The sequence below is a fragment of the Anguilla anguilla genome, chromosome 2 (genome assembly GCF_013347855.1).
Source record: "Anguilla anguilla isolate fAngAng1 chromosome 2, fAngAng1.pri, whole genome shotgun sequence".
Lineage (NCBI taxonomy): Eukaryota > Metazoa > Chordata > Actinopteri > Anguilliformes > Anguillidae > Anguilla > Anguilla anguilla.
In genome coordinates this window covers 65,827,000-65,850,460 of record NC_049202.1, presented here as the reverse complement: position 1 = coordinate 65,850,460, position 23,461 = coordinate 65,827,000, and the positions used below count along the sequence as shown (strand labels likewise).

Here is a 23,461-nt window from a genome sequence, read left to right as displayed (position 1 = left end):
AACACCTAATTCAAGGTGAAGGATATTTGCTTCCTTCCATTATTAATTCTTACCGCAATACCAAAGATTCCCACCAGATGTCTCCAGTGAAACTGGGTGGATTTTATTAACAGGATGTGCTGCACTTCCAGCCAAATTACTTGCGTGGAGTAACTAATTCATAGCCCTGTGTGTTAAATGATATGTACAACAAAGACAAGAACAGTACTATTGATATAGAAAAATAACTAATAAAATTTGATACAACATGGTTACAGTGTTGGTATCCTTTACTTCCAACATACACAAGACCATGACAGCTCTGTCAGGGGTCTTGTGTCCCACATAACTTTTAATCCACCTCAAATCCGACAAAATATTTTCTATATTTTTACATCTCAGGCGCTAGTTAGCATTTCGATCAATTGTAATGTGTCCATCTTTATTAAATAGGAGCGCTACTAGTTAGGTTAAACAATGCATACGTATATAAACTATTAATTACACCAGGAAGTACTATACAATAACATGTGCATGTGGTTTAGGCTGTCCAACCTTTTTTGCAGAAGCCAGTGCTGCAATTCAACCAGTGGGAGTGAATAGCTGGCACCTGTAACTCAAACAGTGGAGGTGTACCAGAGTATACAGCCAACCTGCTATGTGAAAAAAATGAGTCTTTTCTGGCCCATGGCACAACTGAGGCAGACATCTGGCATGCTGGGCACAGCTGAGGCAGATGTTGGGGGTCAGTGAGAACGTGGACTGGTACCTGACGCAGGTGCAGTGTGGCCAGAAGCAGCACCAGCAGTAAAGTCTACTGGACTCTAGTTCAGTCAGTGAAGCCCACACGGCAGAGCACATGTGTTGCAGGACTGGGGCACTGGAGCCAGTGACTGCAGCTCTGTGGCAGCCTGATCAGAGCTGGTCTGCAGCACAGGGGAAAAGGCTGAGGGGGACGCGGAGAGGCGGGCTGAGGGGACGCGGAGAGCCGGGCTGAGGGGAGGCAGAGAGCCGGGCTGAGGGGAGGCAGAGAGCCGGGCTGAGGGGAGGCAGAGAGCCGGGCTGAGGGGAGGCAGAGAGCCGGGCTGAGGGGAGGCAGCGCCGGGCTGAGGGGAAGCAGAGAGCCGGGCTGAGGGGAGGCAGAGCCGGGCTGAGGGGAGGCAGCAGTTCTGCCCCGGGACGTCCCGCCTCCCGCCCTCACTCCACCTCCTGCTTCAGCTGCTCCAGCAGGGTCTGCAGGGCTTGCGGCCCTTTGACTGGCAGCTCAGCCTGAACGGGAGGCTCCGTGTCCAACTCCATCTCCTCCTCCTTCACCTTCACTGCGATGACTGCTGAATACGCACACACACACACGCATACACACACACACACACACACAAGCACACACACGCACGTGCACACACACACACAAACGCGCGCACACACACACACAAATGCATGCATACACGCACACACACACCCACACAAGCGAACATACACACGTCCGCACGCACGCACACACACACACACAGGTGTGAATACTTATTGAAGGATGTGGGAGAGAGAGAGAGAGAGAGAGAGGAGGGAGCTCACTCACTCTCTTCCTCTACAGGCTCAGTCTTGGGGACCAGCAGAGCGGGCGGGTCTGAGGGGCGGGGCCGAGGTGGGGGGAGGTTCTTAGAGATGAGGTTCGCCAGCTTCTTCTTCACCAGCTTCTTATCTGAAACGGAAAGGACAAAAGGAGGGAATGTGGAGTAAGAGACAGAGACGAGGTTTCAGAGGAAAGAAAGGAGCGACAAACGAGGAAAGGGAGGAAAATCACAGGAGATGCAAGTTTGGTGCAGAGGACGGTGATGGTGCAGGTGGAGGTGTGTGTACAGGAAGGTGATGGTGCATGTGTGCATTGAGGATGGTAAAGGTAGAGGTGTGTGTAGTAGAGGAAGGTGGTGGTGCAGGTGGAGGTGTGTGTAGCAGAGGAAGGTGGTGGGGCAGGTGGAGGTGTGTGTAGTAGAGGAAGGTGGTGGTGCAGGTGGAGGTGTGTGTAGCAGAGGAAGGTGGTGGTGAAGGTGGAGGTGTGTGTAGCAGAGGAAGGTGGTGGTGCAGGTGGAGGTGTGTGTAGTAGAGGAAGGTGGTGGTGCAGATGGAGGTGTGTAAGGTGGAAGATGGTGGTGCAGGTGGAGGTGTGTGTACAGGAAGGTGGTGCAGGTGGAGCTGGGTTTGGCACTTACTCTTTTTACCCAGGGGTTTGTGTTGCTTCTTGTGCCGTTCTCCACCTGAAGCAGGTTCTGCAGGAGTGAAACAGAGATGAGAGGCTTTACAGGGTGAAGAGAAGTGTGTGTCTCCACACACACACACACACACACACACACACACACAGGCACACACGCACGCATGAACACACACACACACACACACACAGGCACGCACACACACACATGCAGGCACTCACGCATGCACACATATGCAGGCACTCAAACACACGCACACATACACACACACACACACAAATTATATTCATATACATATAGTTTATAAGATTTAATCAGCATTAGGGCCTTAATTGCCGGGCTGCTTATAGCCTCCCTTTACCGTTGCTGATGGGGGGCTGCAGCTGGTAGCCGGTGAGCTCGCACCAGCCCACGGGGTAGATGTCTGGGGACTGGCAGTCCACCCACTGGTCGAACTCCGGCTCCCAGCCGTCAAAGTGCAGGAGCAGCAGGCGGTGCGCAGAGCGCCTCACGGTGGCCACGCAGATGAGGCGCGGCTCCATCAGGTCCACCGCCTCCAGCTTCATCCCCGGGGCGAAGCCGTGGCCCGGGCAGTCCTGGGGAGAGGGGCTTCCGGTGAAATTCGGCTACACTGCAGCCTCCGCGTGCAACAGGCGCTTTTCTGCCTCTTTCTCCTCAAGCGGAGAAGCTATCTTGAGCCAAGTATACGTGAGTAAGTGACTACAGTCAACACCTTGAGAAGTAGAATGAGTTGTCCTAGCGCTGGGCTAAAACAAAAACCTGCACCCACACCGGCCCTTCAGAAAAGACCGACACTGATTTAAGCGCGCGCGCACACACACACACACATATATACACACACGTACACACACACACACACACACACATATACACACCCGTACACACACACACACACGTACACACGTACACACGTACACACGTACACACACACACACACACACACACACACACACACACACACACACACACACGCGCACGCTAAAGAAACCTGAAAAGCGTCTCACCGTCTGAAAGAGTCGTGCCGGGGCAGCTACAGTCCCTGTTTCCTCCAGGTATTTGTCCCAAGTGAAGGTGACCTGGTCATACCCTGGTACAGAGAGAGAGGGGTTACGGTTTACACACTGCTGTTCTATGCTCAGAGTACAGGCAGGGAGGGAGGGAGGAGAAGGCAAGGAAACATGAGTGAGTGTGAGTGAGTGAGAGAGTGTGTGAGAGTGTCTGTGAGTGAGTCTCTAAGTAAGTGTGTGTGTGTGTGAGTAACAGCAGGAGACAGTATACATTTTGAGGACACAGCAGTTAAGAGACAGTGTGTGAGTGAGAGTGTGTGAGTGAGAGTGCGTGCGTACGGGGTGGGGGCAGTACCAGGGGGCAGTGTCAGGGGTATCTTGTTCTTATGGCAGTACCCCGTGGGCAGGATGGCATGGGAGGAGGCGTGGTAGCAGAACCAGTCAGAGCAGTCGCCAATCTCCACCCCGTCGATCCCCACCATCAGGTACCCGTCCAGCAGCACCTGGGATAGAGAGCTCAGCTAGTCGCACGCTAACGGAGCACGATAACTGCACTCCGCCAAACTGAGCTCGGCTAGTCCCATGCTAACGGAGCACGATAACTGCACTCTGCCAAACTGAGCTCAGCTAGCCACACGCTAACAGAGCACGATAACTGCTCTCTGCCAAACTGAGCTCAGCTAGTCATACGCTAAGGGAGCACGATAACTGCACTCTGCCAAACTGAGCTCAGCTAGCCACACGCTAACGGAGCACGATAACTGCACTCTGCCAAACTGAGCTCGGCTAGTCACAAGCTAACGGAGCACGATAACTGCACTCTGCCAAACTGAGCTCGGCTAGTCTCATGCTAACGGAGGACGATAACTGCACTCTGCCAAACTGAGCTCGGCTATTCACATGCTAATGGAGCACGATAACTGCACTCTGCCAAACTGAGCTCAGCTAGTCACATGCTAACGGAGCACGATAACTGCACTCTGCCAAACTGAGCACAGCTAGTCACACGCTAACGGAGCACGATAACTGCACTCTGCCAAACTGAGCTCAGCTAGCCACATGCTAACGGAGCACGATAACTGCACTCTGCCAAACTGAGCTCAGCTAGCCACACGCTAAAGGAGCACGATAACTGCACTCCGCCAAACTGAGCTCAGCTAGCCACACGCTAACGGAGCACGATAACGGCTCTCTGCCAAACGGGCTTCGAAACAGCCGGTAAGAGCACTTCGAACAGCCTGATTAAGGCTTAGTGGGGTTATGATGGTAAAGACAGAACACAGTAAAGTTGTTTAAGTTGCTCTGGATAAAAGCATCTTCTGAAGGGAACTAAAATAAAAGGTACAGTAGCTGTAGAGCAGTGCTGCGCAGGTACAGGTCAGTATGCTGTACTTGTATACGAGGAGTCAGGCAGAGTGGGAGCTACCTTGCGCACTGAAGCCACGCAGATGTTCCCCAGGTTGAGAGGGTCAATGGCCTCCAGCTTCATCCCCACCTCAAAGAACCCCCCCTCCATGTACACGGTCCGCACCTGTGACACACACAAGCACAAGGAAACGCATGCAAACACACACAAGCACACACACAAACCCACACGCGCACGCACGCACACACAGAAACGCACGCGCACGCGCGCACGCACGCACGCACGCAAGCACACAAACCCACACACGCACGCACAAAATGAAGAACATAATTAAGGTCCTGCAGACAGACAAAAGCAATTTCCTCATACTTCATAATCAAACAAGAAAACATGCACAATTATATCACCCCACCCCCTCATCTGGAAGGATGGAAGGGGAGATGGGGGTTAGAGAGGGGGAGGGGGAGAGAAAGATTGCGTTCTGACCTTCTTGAAGAGGTGCGGGACACTATCACAGTAAATCTTGCGGAAAGTTGGGTGGCTGCTCATGTCAACACGCTTGTCTGCGCCAGAAAAAAAAAGACAAGAACAAGGCATTAAATTCCCACATCCTCCTCACTCGCCTCTTCTCCACTGAACCCCACATTCCCCGTGGTCTGGTCCCGTGCTGGGCCACCCCCCCCTCCCTGCACCATACCATGGCTCTTGATGGCGTGCCCCACTTTGCGGGACCAGCCCATGGGGTGCAGCAGCGGGCTCCACATGTGGCACCAGAAGTCGGACAGCGCCTCCCCGTCGGGCTCCAGCCCCGCGTCCTCGTACAGCAGCCTCAGCCGGCCCCCGATCACCGTGTCAACCACCGCCGAGCGGGTCCGGCTCACCTGCGCCCGGTCCACCACCTCCACCCGCATGCCCTGCCTGAACAGGTACTTCATCCCGTCAGCCATCTGAGAGCGGGGGCAGGGCGAGAGAGGGGGGGACAGAGGGAGAGAGAGAGGGGGGGCAGAGGAGGGGAGAAGGAGGGGGGAGAGAGGGGGAAAGAAAGAGAAAGGGGGAGCGAGAGAGAGAGGGGGGAGGGGGAGAGTGGGGGAGAGGTAGAGAGAAAAAGAGAGGGGAGTGGGACAGAGGGGGTAAGAAAGAGGGGGGAGAGATAAGGACAGAGGGAGAGAAAGAGACAAAAAATAGACAGAAGGAGAGGGATGGTGGGAGGAGGAGAGGGAGAAAAGAAGAGAGATCAAGACAGAGAAAATGGAGTGAAGGGACTTGACGAGACCAGTGTGTCATTTAGCCGTGACTGAGAGCAGTGTCCCAGAAAAGGAGGAGGCTTTGTGAATCTTTTTAAAGGTCGTGAGCTGTGGCATTTTCAGCATCTAAAGGCCAGAGTACTCTGCATGTCAGTAAGAGAAGGAAAAAGCGACAGTGGCCATTCGTCAGCTCACAGAAACAAGACCAGGTTAAAACCTAGTATATGGCTGGACCGAACCGGCCGACGTCACAGACACGCGCGGTGTAACTTTATCACTCAGTCAGTCAGTCAGTCAGTCAGTCAGTCAGTCAGTCAGTCAGTCAGTCAGTCAGTCACAGACATTCGCGTTTGTAGGGCTGGCCCCGCTGTTGCGGTCCAGCCAGAAATGGAAAGATGGTGGACTGAGCATCTGAAGAACAGCCCAGAAACTGAGCCAGTTCAGCACCTTCATGTGGAAGTCCACAGGCAGGGTGCTGGCTCCCACCAGATGCTTCATCAGATAGCCCTTCCAGTTCTTAATGCGATGGTGGACCGCTGGAGAGAGAGAGGCAGAAGGGTTTTCAGTCACATAATACACCGTCATTGTCATTACACTGCTTTGAGATGGCACTACTGTAAATGACACCACACACACACACACACACACGTAGGCACGCACACACACACACACACAAACACAAACACACTCCATAATACTAAACAATGTATTTTCACCAAAATGCATTAATAATAAACTGTGTTGCAAGTTCACTTTGTGGAATTATTTTACACTGGCAGAGCCAAAAGCTACCTAAAATCACACAAAGTGTTGCAAAATGACACCAAGTTGTGCTGCAAAAGTGAGATTCTGAAAGTACCCCAGGAAAAAACTATACGCCACACTATCAAACTATCAGGGAGCGTGGGAGCCCCACTGGACTCACTAAGGGTGCTACAATACACCGCCATGCTGCATCCTGCTAGGGAATGGGTTCACGTGCAGCCTTCTGCAGCGCCGCCCTGGTGGCGGGGAGGACTCACACTTCGGGGGCACCAGCAGCTTGCTGTTGACGGCGCACCAGCCGATGGGGTGGATGTCCACAGTTCCCAGGTTGCACCAGAAGTCATGGCTGCCGTCTTTCTCAAAGCCCTCGTACCGCAAGAGCGCCTTGTACCCTGTAGAGGGAGGGAAGCGGGTACACACACTGCAAAATCACACAGACACTCTGGACACCCAACGCACACCTATGCCTAAAGTCACGGACATCCAAAAAGCTGAAAACATTTCTATTGTGAGAATGTCATTTTTATTATGTAGACGGCACACAATGAAATAACCAGTCAATAATCGAAATGCTTGCTGACTTCACAGAATTGTTGAACGCCTCAGCGTCTGGACAATTCCAGTTACATCACAAAACAAAAAGTGCTCTGACCATTTCATATAAATGGGCTTCTGACTGTACAAGAGACAGCTAAACTGGGTCATTTATGAACATTCTGGAACACATTTAGACGCTCTCACACAGCGGGACATATGCAGTTTATATGGTTTTATTTTGATTTTAATACAACACAAGGTAGCAGCTGGATATTTTATTGAAGCAATCCAGGTAAAGAAACTTACTCAAGCATACAAGGCCAATGCCCCAGCCAGGACTCAAACCTGCAACTCCTACGCTTACAAGCCTGGTGCCCTAACCCAGTAACTACCTAATAAATTACACCATCATTTCAGCTGCACAATGAACTTTACAGTGATCTGTTACAATCAACGGGTCCATCTCTTAATGAATACCAAGACGACCGTACCCCGTCGCATTTGGATTTAACCAGTTATCAGTACTTTATTTACTTGGAGACTGCTGTGCCCTGCTGACACGCTGACGGTCCACAGGCTGTGTGTGAGGGAGACAGTGAGCACGATGCTGGCTGAAGCTGAGAGGGATCTGGAGACTGTGGCCTGGGGAGGGGCGGTGCTGCGGTGACCCCGCCCCCGGCACCGCCCCGCCCCGCCCCGCCCATCGCAGGCTCACCTGCGAGCTGGATGATGGAGGCGATCCAGTACACCTTGCTGGGCAGCACCGCGTCGTTGTTCAGCACCTCCACCTTCAGCCCCACGCAGATCTCCTCCCACTGATCGTGCAGGGGCACCTGGGAGAGACCGGAGAGGGGTGTCTGTGCGGCCCAGGCAAGGGTCATACCTCAAACAGCCAATCAGCATGCAAGAGAAACAGAGGTCGCCCCTCAAACAGCCAATCAGCATGTGAGAGCAACAAAGGTCATCCCTCAAACAGCCAATCAGCATACAGGAACAAGCAATTCATGTAAACAGTGTTTTCAGTGATGACCCTAAGATGTCTATCCATGCTTGTTGTGCCCCAACCCCAAATAGTAAATTATTCATGACAACCATTGCTATTAGGCAGAAGTGAGTCATTTTATAGCAAGTTTATTTGCTGGCTAATGTACTTAGCTAGTGCTAGCTGGTTACCCAACTGTATGTGTGACAGTAGCAAGTTCGCAGCAAGCAGTAAATAAACTGGTACTTATGGTCACACATTTTGGCAGGAGAGAAGGCTCACAAATGTCAGACAGTAAATGTAGTTCACTACATTTTCTCTGGTAGTTCCGACTTTAGGATTAGTCAAGGATGAGAACTGATCTGACTGATTAAATGCTTTAAATTAATATTAATTCCCTGTAATATGGATATTGGTTTTATAACACAATGTGGCATTAGGAGGTTAAATCATCCCTCACGAGACATTTAAAGTGTGCAATTAAAAACACCCAACAGCTCTTTACACTTCAGGAACTGTAATCAACAGTATTCCAGAGTGATGTTAGCAATATTAGCTGAGCAATTAAATTATTTTCGAGGACCTTTAAAATTCTAATTCAAAAATTTCACTTAAATATGCTTTGTATATATAAATAAATATATTCTGTGTTTTCTGTGATTGTTTACATGCACTATTTCACATGCTGCTTGTATTTTGAACCCATGCCAACAGAAAGCTGGTGCGACCCTATGGATGAAATGAAGGAAGTGGAGACTCACGTGTCTGAAACAGGAGACAGGGGCTGCATGGAGGCCATTGTCCTTCAGGTAACTGCCCCAGTCGAAGCCCACCGCCACTGCGTGGGGAAGCACACAGGCAGCAGCTGTGATCCACCGGGTTCACACAGTGCCGTGCAGTGCGTCATGCAGCGTGGACGGCTGGACACAGCTACAAGTGCGTCGGAGCACATCTGCGGCTAATCGCTAACATCGAACACCATGCATGCCATAGAGCTAAAAGCATCACTGCAACTGCAGGTCTACTTCAATCAGTACGTAGTAATGCCTGTGTGTATGTGTGTCTGCCTTCAAGCGTGTGTGAGTAAGAGTCAGTGAGTTTGTGTGTGTGTGTGTGTGTGTGTGAGAGAGAGAGAGAGAATCAGTCAGCTAAGGAATGTGTGTGTTTGCCACCAGGCAACTTCTGAGTGTGTGCATCAGTCAATGTCTGTGAGTGTGAGTGTGTGAGTGTGTGTGTGTGTGTGTGAGCACGTGTAAGCCTATGTGATTTAACAGTTTCTGATCTCACCGTCCTGTCCAGGGATGGTGCCATCCAGCAGCTGGCCGACGCCCTGGGAATGCAGGAAGGCGCCCAGCTTGGAGGACCAGGCGGCTTTGTGCAGGACCTTGGCCTTCTTAGTGGGAGGCTTACCCTGGACACACAGCACACAGTCACCCGTCTCCTCCAGCGCCTCACAGGTCTGCACCGGCCGCCTCGCCCCACCCGTTCACAGTGAAAACGCACGTACACGCGGAACCCCAGCAGGCAGCCAATCAGCACCAGCGATGCTGCGAACCCATTCATTTTGACTGTCACATTCGTCAACCTGGAAGCTGCCGTCACTGCGGTCCATTATCTGTGCTGGACTGGCCGGTGGCTGGGCGGTGGCTGGGCGGGCTTACCGTTCCACACGGCCGGCAGTCCAGGGCATCCCTGCCAGCCTCCCCCAAAACTACCTGCCCTGCCTGTCCCACACTGAGCCTGCAACAGAGCATCTGAGAGAGCAGAGGAAATGGGGAGGGGGAGGGGGGGGCTGTTCTACACCTCACACATTGAGGGGCAGTAGTCAAACAGGCCACAGCCAAAATTCCAGGGGTTTAATTTCCATTACTGAAGGGGCTTCAGTAGCTTCATTCACTAAGTATTTTGTCCAGATCACTGCAAGATCCGGTTGTTGATTTAACAATAAGTATTTTTTCCAGCTGTGAAAAGAGGCTGTTGTAGAAAAGTGTAGGCCTTCTATCTCACAAAACACATGGAACTACATTTTTCACACTGTACTGAACTGTTCTATAACCTTAGTATCCGAAGCTGTGTTAACCTGACAGTACCCACAATAGCCTGCCTCTCAGGCCTGTTTACATACTCAAGGCAAGGAACACGTGCAATGATGCAAAAAGCAACCCCAAAATTTTCCCCAAATTTTTAAGTCAAGGCAAATGGGTGGCGCAATTCCTTCCTTTGGAGGCGCAAAATGTAAATACTGTTCAACAAACAACTACAAACGAAGAAGAAACCTTTTCCGATGTAAACTGCTTTGAACAATGGCTGCCACCTAATGGATGAGCAGTATATAACCTCAGACATGGCTAACTTAAGCCGGCAAACACGCATATGGTATGTCAGCAAAGAGCTTGCACACGTCCCAAATCTGCATAGAGCATGAACCAGACCTGGGGGCACTGTGCTGATGCTCACTGCTGCCCCCTACTGGGCCCTCACCTGCAGCCGGGCCAGGATGGAGGCCTTTTTGGAGTTTGAGGAGTAGGAGCGTGAGCAGGAGACGCTGCAGAAGCGCTTGGTCTTGGAGAAGAAGGTGTCTTTGGTGCCCACTATGCCACACATCTCACACACAGCTACAGGAGGCAGGGGAGGAGAACAGGGAGGGAAAGGGACAGAGGGTAGGAGGGAGAAATAGAGGGAGAAAGAAAGAGGCGAGAAGAGGGAGAAAGATAAAACAAGAAAGAGTGTTGATGAATCACTGTCATAGATGACTACATTCTATCATGTACCTACAAGCAGGATTCCAAATGAGTCATTTACCCCAGTGCCCCCCCTCAGGGTTTTCCACACTTTACTGCCACCCCCCACCCACCACCACCTTCTAAAAGCCCCGCCCACTCTTACCAGGCTCATCATCCTTTGGAGAGGAGGCTTTGGATGGGGAGGAAGGGCCCTTTGAGGGACTTATTACTATCTCTTCTTTATGATTATCTGCACCCTCTTCATTGTCCTCCTCCTCCTCTTCCTCTTCTTCCTCCACCTCATCATTATCATCATCATCATCATCTTCCTCCTCTTGCTCCAGACCAGTTGTGTTCCCCTGCAAGGGGCCAGCTGTACCTGCAGGTTCGTCCTCCTGGAGAAGGTGAGCAGAGCTTAGAAAGTGCAGCCTGCACAGATCATGCAGCAAATGCAGGTACAGTGCCGTGAAAAAGTATTTGCCGCCTTCTTGATTTCCTCTATTACTGCATATTTGTCACACTGAATGATTTCAGGTCTGTAACAGACTAAATGTAATATTAGACAGAGGGAACCTGAGTAAACACAAAACACAAATGAGTTCATTTATGACTGGTTGCACCACCTTTAGCAGCAAAAACCAAACAAACTTTCTACAATTTGATATTAGTCTTTCACATTGCTGTGGGGGAATTCTATGCCACCCTTCTTTGCAGAACTGCTTAAATTCAGATAAATTCATAGGTTTTCAACCAAGAAAAAAGTCATGTTATAATGCCTACGTTATTAAATCAACACCGACATCTGAGATGTGTCTTTTTTGTGATAGCAGCTCTTTAAAGGGGGGCAGTGACATTGCTTACCATCGTACGATCCTTCTGTTCCACAGTCACGCTGCGCCTCTTTGCTTTCGGGGTACAAGCGCTGCAGTCTCTGCCGTCACCCTCACAGCTGGAACAGGGGGGGAGGATGAACACCGTTGGGACAGCACCCTCCTTTAATTTCAAGGAGGATTTCGGGAGGGAGCCCTTCACCGCTGCTGATGGTTTGGGCTCAAAGCAGTCCTTGCCAAAATGGTCACTGCACAGGTGTGAGGTGGACTTTGCCGTCCAGTTGGTCCGAGTCCTTTGGACCTGCTTCTCCCATATGCGGTACTCAACAGGGTCTTTGGGGAATTTGAAGAGGGTCACGTTGTCCTCGTGTGTCTTTACACAGCCATATGCTACACATCGATTTGGCATTTTCTGTCCTTCCTTATTGGATAACTTACACAATGAGGAGATTTATGAAATGCCTAAACAGCTTCTTTCTGCTTTTGATGACATCATGGGAAATGAGGCCTGTAAACCAAAGAGCAAAGTTGAAATGCAGGTTTTTAAAAACTGATAAGAACCATTTAATTAATAAAAAAATAACCAAACCAAATCCAACAGTTGGATGCAACGTTATAGAACAAAGTGGATACATGTCATTTCATTTATTTTAGAAGTCAGAATCACTGTGATTTCACCGCCTGTTTAAGCAACAAATGTATTCATCCATCATTGTATTATGGCAAATATATGTTATAAAAATGACTACTCAATACAAGTCAATTTAAAGTATTACAGAAGAATAAATTGTTTGTTTTAACAAACATATCGGTGCAATGGAGTCCACACTTGCTCAGAAAGTCGAAATTTGTTCTGTCTTTTGGATTTCCTTTCAGGATACTGATTTTGGTGTGGTTGGGTAAAAAGGTTCTGTCTAGTGGTATTTTCTTATAATACAAACTATTGTTTGTTCAGTTGACATTTAATTTATTGATTATAACCTGGTCTCGTGTGTCTTATTGATTATGTCATTTTTGTGAACACTGATGTTCTCCACTTCTGTAAGTCACTCAGAATGTCTGCTAGGAGTTGAAATGTAACATCATTCTGAAAAGGAATGCAAACCACACCAGTGTATTTAAGGACAATTCTGAATTTGACACATTGCATGTAGAACCTGGCAGATTAAGCTTACAGGAAATACATTACATTACATTTATTTGGCAGACGCTTTTATCCAAAGCGACGTACAAAAAGTGCATTTCATGGTCATAGACAACTGCTAAACACAGGTTCAGTAAGGTACAATACTTATTTTGTACAGCTATTTCTAGCCAAGAACACAGTTTAGTTCACACAGTGAACGCTATTCAGACCTAACCTCTGCAAAGCCAACTAGGCAGAAGAATAAGCTACAGTATTAGGACAAATACAAATTACCAAGAAGTGCTGGGATGGAGCAACATGTAACAAGTGGCGGGGGGGGGGGGGGGGGGGGGGGGGGGAGATTTAGAGTGAAATATACAGCGTGGTGGTGGTTAGTCTAGGTAGTCTGAAGAGATGAGTCTTCAGGCCACAGCGGAAGAAGGGTAGTGAGGGGGAGGTTCGGAGAGGGAGTTCGTTCCACCACTGGGGAGCTAGGGTGGAGAAGCTCTGTGATCCCTTCGGGCGGGTGGGAGGGGTTACAAGGCGGTTACAAATACCAGAGTTTGTTTGTCATATAGAGTAATGGTCCTTTATTAAGAAAGAAAAGGGGCAGCTAAAGGGGACTAACTGTATCCTTGACAAGCAGAGAGTGTTTTCTGTAGGTTAAATGGCTTAATGCAAGAAAGAAAAACCCTGCTGACATTCAATCCATAAAAATTGGTTTGCCTGTGTACGGAAGACACGCTGATAAATTCCAGACTTGGTAGCCCAACGATCTCCTCCAGTTCACCCATGAAACGTGGCTGTCTAGGAATCATGTCACACATCTGAATGACCTCCACAAATTTCTCCTCCAGTCTAACGCATTACCTCCTTTACACGGGCTAAAACGACTTCCGTTTTAAAGAGAGGCGATCAACTTACGTGTAACGTTAAAATTCTACCTCATTATTTATACAAGAATAAACTGTCGGACACACTTTGAATTGGCATAAACGAGTTCCCCACATCACACGAGAAGCATACGTGTACAATTGTCACTTTAGACGCAACGTTACAAATAAATATAATAATGCTCCAGTTCACCCTGTATTAAAAAGCCAACCGTTCAAAACAAGACAACGATAGGCCACCTGAATGAAGATGACACTGAAAAGCCAAGTAGCCTACAGTGCACCTACTAGTTAAATTGTACTCCAGAAATATTCCCTGTCATTATAGGTAATGGATTTAGGCAAGATGATTTGTTTTAAAAAGCTGACGAGTTCCTTCGAAAGCTTATCTCTGCATATGACCCACTTGGAATCATATGTTTTGTTTTACCGCGTACTAGCCAACATTAGCTAGGTAGTGGTTTAGCCTCGATGTCTACCTTTTTCTCTTGATTTTCACACATAGAGCTTACAAGCAAATACGCTGTATCTTTGAAAATGTGCAATTAACGCAATTATCAATGCACCTAGCTAAAACACACGCTGAAGGACATTAAACCCCATTTAAAAAAAAGAAACTGCTTACCTTATAAACTCATCCACTCCATGATGAGACATGCTGATCTATTCGACTATCCTATTGGCTAGGTGAAATTTTCAATCTTCCAATCAGAAAAATGTTTATGCTTTCTGGTGGTTGTAGTTTCTTGCTACTTGTGTACTGCAATCCTCAATATTTGCTTTTGTTCTTTTTAAAATTTAGTAGGCCTACATAGCTTGAACAATCCATTTGAAGTCTTTGGATGATTTAGTCCTATTAACAAAACTTTTTTATTGATCGTATATTTTCTCAATGATTTCTGGCCGTGTTGGCTTAGTGAAACGTATGGTTCTATGGTGTAATGGTTAGCACTCTGGACTCTGAATCCAGCGATCCGAGTTCAAATCTCGGTAGAACCTGATTTTTTCCACAAAACTGTTGGCTACGTGAAGTTAAACAATACGTCAAATGACGTAACTCTGCCTGCGAGCGGACTTCGGGAACATCAAGACGCGTTGTAGATATTTCTGCTGTCTGCACTTTAGCGAATTTTTACATAGCAGGTAATGATTTCTAATATCATAGTCTTTATAACTATTATTACCAGAGTTGTAGAAACCAAACAGTAGCCTATGTCTTCAAAGCAAAGAAGAAAATCACCATCAATGATTTAAAATGAAAGCATGTTAGACCAAAAACACTGAAAATGGTAGCAGAAATAAATGAAGCATGTTTTTTGGACATAAGCCACAAAATTAACAATTTTCATCAATATTATTATTATTTTTAAAATAAAAATAGCAGGGATAGAATTTGTGTATTGTTTTGACTGCGCTCTCTTTCATTTTAATAGTTAATAAATATTATTCCAATTTAGGTTATTTACATAAATGCTACAATTGGTTGATACAAATGAATGGGTTACAACATCTTTCTGAAATAAAGTTTGGATGCTGCGATTACTATTTTGAAATTGTGAATATAAGTATATGCAGCTATGACCGATAGTTTCTCTGGATCCAGAGAAACTATCGGAGGCTGGGTTTGAACTATACCCCAGAAGTGCATCACAACCCCAGAGGAAGTAACAACTATAGCAATTTTCTTCTGGTTTACAGGGACATTAAATTTAGATAAGAATTCAGAATAAGTCGGCTGGCAACCCTGGGCGTTAAAAAGCCGACACGCCACAGGATTATGTTGCTGGAAGACCATTTTTCATAAAACAATGATTTGTTTTTTTTATGAAATGTCCCTATTATTCCATATGAAATACTTTTAGGGGGAGAAAACTGAGAAAAGATAAAATTGGTGTACAATTCCAAAAAGAGGTTGGGTTTTTTAAAGATTAGCCCAATCCAGTTTACTTTAAAAGTATTATTGACAGTAGTAAAATAAAATAAAAAGTTGAGACCAGTATTTTGAATACGTGTTCATAATCACAGGCTTCTTTATGTAATGTGCCATAAGTCTCCATACGTATAAATTTAAAAAGAAATTAATAAACCTTCTTACTGATGTGTTTGTTTACTGTTAGGTATAGTGCTGCACACGTTCGTCTTGAGATACCTTCTACATTTGTAATAAGTACCGCACTCTTCAAAAATAAATCTCTCTGTAGCCACTGTTCAGCGTTTTTTTTGAGAACGCACCAGCTTACTACAACATTTGTGCGTTTATCGACGTCACCGACGGCATGACACGCTGAGTAACGACCGGTAACGACGCGCAGACGCACACACACTCAGCTGAACGTACAAGATGGCGGCGGCAATGGATGTGGACACTCCGGGTGGCACCAATAGCGGAGCAAGCAAAAAACGCTTCGAAGTTAAGAAGGTGATTTTTGAGTGAAAAATGACAACTTGCTCTTTTCATAAAGTGTGATATCTAACAACTGAACACGAGTTTCATATACGTAATGGTGGTCCATGAGAATATCTGAATATAAGTGCTAGCTAGCTAACAAGACTATAGATATGGACTTGTCTGGCTAGCCAACATCAATGAGCTAATAACTATTAATCGAATGTACCGTTATTTTATTCTATGAACTTTCTAGGGAGCTGACTGTTCGCCAGCAGAAAGGGGTGTGAATTGATTAATTTTTTTTCCATAAGTACAGTTAGTCAAACTGTCAAATGGAAACGTTGCTTTAAATGACAAAGCGGTTTCCTGCTGCTCTAATTCCGGGTAAGCTAAGTTCGGGGAGTTCGAATCCACTGATCACATAAGTGAGTGGTTCAACACGATGTAGTAGCAGCTAGAGCTATCTACGGCTCTGGTAGCAGCTAGTCGTATGTGACATTCTAGTTAGTTTGGTTGTAGGTCATGGGAGTAGAGGTTCTTAGAACCGGTTCTGCCCCCCTTTGTTAGTCAGCCAGTCTCAACAGACAAGGGTGTCGACATCCTGTAAGTTTTAGTTGCTAGGAGTCTGAAATAAAACATTTAAACCTAACTTGTTAATAGGCAGTGTAGTATAGTAACATTTAAACCTAACTTGGTAATAAGCAATGTTGTATAGTAACATTTAAACCTAACTTGGTAATAGGCAGTGTAGTATAATGGCTAAGGAGTTATAACCTAAAGGTCACAGGTTCAATTCCCCGGTAGGACACTGCTGTTGTACCACTTGAGCAAGGTACCTAAGCTGCATTGCTCCAGTATATATCCAGCTGTATAATTGGATACAATGTAAGTCGCTTTGGATAAGAGTGTCTGCTAAATGCCTGTAAACTAAATTGAACTAATGTAAATAAGCAACTGATGTAGTTATTGCACATAATAATAATTATTGTCTGATAAAGGTAGTTGTTGTCAGGAATTTGTGCAGGTCAGTTAGTCTTAAAGGTGAACAATAAGTGTTGGATGGGTCAGTGAGTAACAGTTGTGTCTGTCACCAGTGGAATGCTGTGGCACTTTGGGCCTGGGACATTGTGGTGGACAACTGTGCCATTTGCAGGAACCACATCATGGACCTTTGTGAGTATGATTGGCCTGTAATAACGGTCAGTTGCGTGCATCAGAGTTCATTATTTGTGCGGTTCGTGAGCCGTACTGAACTGGTTGCGTTTGTTTTCCTCCGTTCCTCTAGGCATTGAGTGTCAAGCCAACCAGGCCTCGGCTACCTCAGAGGAGTGCACTGTAGCGTGGGGGGTTTGTAACGTGAGTGTTCAGGACCGCTGTTTCCTCCGTCACTGGTCCCTCTGTCACTGGTCCCATTCTCAGCACAGCAAAAGGCATCTTTAGCCAGCTTAGCCCCTGGGTTGGGCTCCTCCCATGTGATGTAAACGGGGACCACAAACATCCTGGCCAGCTTTATTGCTGCCTTGTATTATGCTGTGCTGGCATTAAATAAAACATTTGTTGACCCAATGCTCATGTGGGTACCTGCTGGTTTTCTGACTTGTTAACTAATATGCAGTAATGGTATTACAAAAGGAGAAAGTATAGAGGTATTACAAGTCATTTATTTCATTGTTTCTCTGCTTTAGAGCAGCGTTTCCCAACCGGTGTGCCGTGGCACTCTGGTGTGCCGTTAGGTGAGGTCAGGTGTGCCGCGTGATTTTTAATGTTCAAATGAATTAAAAAATCTTAAATGAACAAATCCCATTCACAAAAGCCGAACTAAACGTCATTGAAATGCATATTGCTTTATTAAAACCCCAAAAGAACATTTAGGCCTACTGTTGGCACATCACGTCAACGTCAGTACATCGTGCCATGAGATTCTGTAAATTTGGAAAGTGTGCCACGGAAGGAAAAAGGTTGGGAAATGCTGCTTTAGAGTTCCAGTGTATATTGTCTACACGGTTTCTGTATGCAGTAAGTTAAACCTAACTAATTTTGTTCGCTACCATTCAAGACTTGAAAGGAAATTAAGTATATCCTCATAAAGGGGGTGGAAGTGTATGTCTAATTTGTGTTCTTCCTGCAGGTTTGAATGTTCATAAACTGGTTGTAATTGACTGTAGTTCACGGTTTTCATACTGACCTTCCTCTCCCTCTCAACTCAGCATGCTTTCCACTTTCACTGCATTTCCCGTTGGCTGAAGACCAGGCAGGTGTGTCCTCTGGACAACAGGGAGTGGGAGTTCCAAAAGTGAGTATTTGTGACATCACTTCCTGTGTGTTATTAGGCTACATTAACTGGGGGTATGTCGATACTCTACACATGGCAAGCTAGTTGTGTGGGGAAAAGGCAAGCTAGTTGTGTGGGAAAAATAAATGGATTGATTGATTATAAACAAAAGCAAAGCCGAAATGCTTATGTCTGGCTTTGAGGGTTTGTAATGTCTCACATAATTTGGACCATTTATAATAAACACCCAAATCAAAGATCAAAGAGACGTCATATAGCCTACATCAATCACTCAACAGCAACAAAGTTTGCTGTCAGAAACAAGTTTTTTATAAAAGTTTTTTATGTCAAAATTTACATAGCAAGGAAAAGAATGAAAAGTTACAAAAACCCTGGCCAGTAGTGGCTGGGCAGAGCAGGTCCACCAGTCCCTCAGCTCTTCCAGGTGTGGCGCATTGTGCTAATTGAGCCTACTTGTGCCACACAGGGGGGGGGGGGGGAAGTAAAATGAGAGAGAGCGCGTAATGGTGCATGTGTATTACACGCGCAGTGCTCATGGCGAAGACAATGAATTTCATTCTCTCATACCCTGCCAGTTGTGTGGTATTGAGTTGCGCTGGGTTTTTGGTATTATGTGTGGCAAAGTGAAAGATCACAGCAAAGTCAGCCTCCCACTGCTGTTGTAATGGTGGATTTTGTGGATTATACCCAAGGCCTACCGAGCACAGCACCATTTAATATCAGTTTAGAGTTGTTATGGAAGTAGCACTTCATATTGTCTTTCAAGTGTTTGTGAGGAAGTAGATGACCCTCATTCATTTTTTCCAAATGTTCCTGAAGTCTGGCAAATATACATTTACAGTTTGACGAAGGAAGTTTGCCGTGGTCCTTGGCTGTAATATTTATTTTAATAAGCAGTCCTCACTCTTGAGTGCTTATGAAATTAAGATGGAGGGAGGAATATATTTGAACTTGTATTGAAGGAAATGTGTTTCTAACTGTGCATGTGCTAAAACTCTTTCCTTTTTGTGCAGATATGGACACTAGTGATGGAACCAAGGAGCTTTTTCCTTTGCTTCTTTGCTGCAAGCCAGAGGACTGTCATTATTACACTGCAAAACTAGCACACGCGCTGTTATCAAGGGACTTGTACCCTCTGTTAAAGACATTTTCTTTTGTTGCAATTCCTCATTTTGTTCTGAATTGCATGAAAACTTAATTTTTAAATGTAAACATTTTCAATATGATAGTATGCTGTAAATAAACAACATAAAATTAAATGATTCCATGACAGTTGTTGTACAGGAACTCCATATGTTGCAGTTGAAATGGCACCTTGACACCGGTGCTGCTCGTTGAATGCTGTAGTACTACAGTACTGCTTAGTTCCTTGCTTCTGTGTTGTACGTTGGGCCTGCCTCATTCAATCCGCCAGACCTGGGCTGTGCAGAACTTTTGCATCTTTTGAATAAGAAGTTCATTCGCTGCTGCCTACAGACATTCATTTCTGTTTCTAAGTAATTATAGATTGCGATTCAAACTATGAGCTCTTAATTTTTCCAAAATTTTCTTTTTATACCTGTTGCTTTGTTCTTCAACTCTGAGATTCTCATTTAGTTTGTGGGCTGGTCTCTTCACTGCAGCTTCTTCCGTTAATTTGCGAAACTGTGGACACATGGCCATTAAAATGAACAATTTGGTGGATAATTAATAATTCAAAAAAAGCAAATGACAACAAGCCAAACCTGCATTGTTAATAAGTTTGAGGAAATAATTATGAAATAACTTAAATACACTTAAACTGTATTTTTTGGAATATTCTGCTTCATTTTGGTTTTTGAATTTTGGTCTTGGCACATCCTTGAATTGCTTTGGGACAAGCATGGTGTGGTTTTGTATTCTCTTTCATTCGTTTCATTTGTGTGAGTGCAAACCTATCCATGTCAGTAACATTTGTAATTCTTTTAAGGTAGCTGAACCTCGTTTTTCGATTAGACGTGAATATATGTTGTAACTTAATAAAAATCTTAATCTGGTTTTGAGTAGTACATTTTGATAAAAGTTGATCCAACAGTTTGCTCTGCCGATAGATGATTTTGTTGATTTGATTAATAATTGTTATCTTTGATAATAATTACAAATGAAATCAAATAAATATACTTTACATGATAGATAAGTGAGGTATTTTAACTTGATGCGCTTGTGTTCGGTATTCAGAGTGCCAGACATTAAATGAGGGTGTTATTGGTTTAAACTGTTGGGTTCGGAAAATTAAACATATTTTACATAAGCCTCACTTCTCCCACACCTCTAAACATGAAAAGCGCCAAAATAAGAAAAACGAACAACTTGTTTAATGTCAGTTGCAGTTGTGGTTGGAACAAAAACTAGCACACACAGGTCCCAGAGTTTGAGAACTGCTCTAGTTGAGGAGTGCACAACAAGAGTCAATCCATTTCAGTATACTGTGCCAATTTCTGCCCTTAATTATTTAATTAGCTTAATTGTGTCTTGAGCTGACATGTAGAAGCATCAGCTACAGCCACAGACTGCAAGTGTGTCCTAAAGATCTTACTGTGCTGAAGTGCAGGAGTGAACCAGCGTAGTTTATTGAGCTGTCAAAAAACTAAAGCGAAGGTAATTGGTTGGAACAAAAGCCAACACACAATCCAGTCCTCCCGAACCAAAGTTTTGCACCCATGCTCTACTTGATTGTGGGTCTGCAGTCTCAACTATGCATGTTGTAACAGCCTTCAATCTTCTAGGAAGGCTTTCCAGTAGATTTTGGAACATCGCTGCAGGGATTCGCTTCCATTCAGCCACAAGAGCATTAGTAAGGTTGGGCACTGATGTATGGGGGGCCTAAAGCCTGGCTTCCAGTCGGCGTTCCGATTCATCCCAAAGGTGTTCGATGGGGTAGAGGTCAGGGCTCTGTGCAGGTCAGTCAAGTTCTTCCACACCAAACTCAGCAAACCATTTCTTTATGGACCTTGCTTTATGCACAGGGGCATTGTCATGGTGAAAAAGGAAAGGGCCTTCCCCAAACGGTTGCCACAAATTTGGGAGTGCACAATTCTCTAGAATGTCATTGTATGCTGTACCATTAAGATTTCCCTTCATTGGAACTAAGGGGCCTAGCCCAAAACATGAAAAACTGCCATAGATCATTATTCCTCCTCTACCAACCTTTACAGTTAGCACTATTTGGGCCAGTACAGTTGACAATATGCATTTCGCCAAACCCAGATTTGTCCGTCAGACTGCCAGGTAACGAAGTGTGATTCATCACTTCAGAGAATGAGTTTCCACTGCCACAGAGTCCAATGCTGTTGTGCTTTACACCACTCCAGCCGACAATTGGCATTGCGCATGGTGATCTTAGGCTTGTGTATGGCTGCTTGGCCATGGAAACCCATTTCATGAAGCTCTTGATGAACAGTTCTTGTGCTGGCATTGTTTCCAGTGGTTGTTTGGAACTCTGTAATGAGTGTTGCATTTGAGGACAGACGGTTTTTATGGGCTACAGGCTTCAGCACTTGGCGGTCTTGTTCTGAGAACTTGTGTGGCCTACTGCTTCGTGGCTGAGTTGCTGTTACTTCTATACATTTCTCCTTCACAATAACAGCACTTTCTGTTGAGTGGGGCAGCTCTAGCAGAGCAGAAATTTGACAGACTGGCTTGTTGGAAAGGTGGCATCCTATGGACTTAAATGGGAGGGGGGTGTTCTTATAACAGCCCTTAGGCTAACTTTTAAATGAGTAATTGAATGCCACTTTATACACGATTCTTGTTTTTATTGTGCATTTATGTATTTTTGCACGGCTAACATTTGAACTACTTTGTCCATCACGATTATGCTGCCAGATTAATAAATAGCTTGGTGAACAATGCTGCCATGACAGTGCATATTCAGCTGAAAATAATATGTTCAGTAGAATATTAATTATATATATTTTATACCAATCTGTCTGAAAGATATGTTCAGTGGGGATACGGAATGCATATTTAATATCAAGCCATTAATTTGGCTGCTGATGGAAGGAAGGAGACAAAAATCGTTTATATTTAAGTTCCCATGTGAAGTGAGATGATTCATCAGTTAGTAACCACCACTATGGATACCAGTACTATAAAATGTTAATCTAAGCAAACCAGGAACAATGTTTGTTCCTTTTAAACTGGTAGAGGAAAGGAAAACGTAGGACTGGCCAGGGTTATTTACAAGGCTTTTATGCCAAATGGCTGGTGGCTTCGAGCTATGGTCAAAAGTAGGGATGAGAGAGTGAGATTTCATTAATTCCATAATGGGTGGCGCTACAATGACATGTCAGTCTTTAACCTATAAGAACCAAATAAAAACATCCGGCTCTCTTCTGCAATGCACAATGATTGGATTCACATCTATGAAAGTACAATAAAGCCATTCATTTGTGTAAGTGTGCCCAAAATTGTTTTGGGGACTAAGGCTTTGGAAAGAGGGAGGGTCCTTAGTCCTGCCTGGACCCCTCACATGATTTTACATTGCATGATGTTCACTGTACATGCAATTGCCTGAAAAGATATGACAATACAGGAGTTTCGTGCCATCTCTAAAAATGGCACACATTCCAGATTATGGAGGCAAGACTGTAAATGCCATTATATAAAAGGGGATACTGTACTGACAAAGGAAACTAGAGCCTGTTCGTTTAACTTGCATTAATAATAAAAAATCCTAGAGCCTTTAATTTGGGAAAGGTTAGAATTCATCCAAGAAAAAAGTATTTTATGTGATAGCATATATATTTTTCAGCAGGGAATCATGGCAAACAAACCTCCTGGACTTATTTGAATAAACTACTACTAGTAGTAATAATATTATATATGGACTTTCTAAAAGCATTTTGCAAAGTACCTAAAGTGTGACTTGTCAAAATGAAATCGGTTGGAATTACTTATCAGTTGAAGTTATTTCAGAGTGGGTTTGAAAGTACAAAGCTACAAAGTAGTTAAACTAAAAAGAATAACTTTTGGAGGGATACTCTTGTAGTGTTCAAATCCAGTTTGAAGCAAAGCTAGATGCTCTCTAGACTGTAGGTCAATGGGAGATATTTACCCGTTTAATGGCTTGTTCAAGTCAT

At 45.4% G+C, this 23,461-nt stretch overlaps 2 protein-coding genes and 1 non-coding gene across 7 annotated transcripts; 2 read left to right on the top strand and 1 right to left on the bottom strand.

Annotated features, from left to right (window-relative positions):
• Positions 1–82: 82 nt before the first annotated feature.
• Positions 83–14,378, bottom strand: l3mbtl2 (L3MBTL histone methyl-lysine binding protein 2). 5 transcript variants are annotated; one of them, XM_035405379.1, is made up of 18 exons: positions 14,306–14,378; positions 11,693–12,169; positions 10,995–11,226; positions 10,590–10,723; positions 9,396–9,519; positions 8,870–8,946; positions 7,842–7,959; positions 6,847–6,981; positions 6,272–6,360; positions 5,278–5,527; positions 5,067–5,143; positions 4,641–4,745; positions 3,570–3,717; positions 3,212–3,294; positions 2,548–2,782; positions 2,187–2,243; positions 1,556–1,678; positions 83–1,310 (listed from the first exon to the last, which is right to left on the bottom strand). In XM_035405379.1, the coding sequence occupies exons 2-18, from the start codon at positions 12,068–12,070 to the stop codon at positions 1,177–1,179; spliced, it is 2,499 nt and encodes an 832-aa protein (XP_035261270.1). In that variant the 5' UTR covers positions 12,071–12,169; positions 14,306–14,378; the 3' UTR covers positions 83–1,176. The 5 variants fall into 5 exon arrangements, with proteins under 5 accessions (XP_035261270.1, XP_035261274.1, XP_035261272.1 ...); XM_035405383.1 differs by having other exon boundaries at positions 83–1,307; XM_035405381.1 differs by lacking the exon at positions 14,306–14,378 and adding an exon at positions 14,160–14,273.
• A 229-nt stretch (positions 14,379–14,607) lies between these two features.
• trnaq-cug lies at positions 14,608–14,679 on the top strand. The gene has a single exon. It is a non-coding gene; the product is annotated as a tRNA-Gln (tRNA).
• A 1,265-nt stretch (positions 14,680–15,944) lies between these two features.
• On the top strand, positions 15,945–20,378 carry LOC118218515 (RING-box protein 1-like). The gene is made up of 5 exons (XM_035401224.1): positions 15,945–16,099; positions 17,164–17,242; positions 17,355–17,425; positions 18,277–18,362; positions 19,376–20,378. The coding sequence occupies exons 1-5, from the start codon at positions 16,022–16,024 to the stop codon at positions 19,386–19,388; spliced, it is 327 nt and encodes a 108-aa protein (XP_035257115.1). The 5' UTR covers positions 15,945–16,021; the 3' UTR covers positions 19,389–20,378.
• Positions 20,379–23,461: the final 3,083 nt, after the last annotated feature.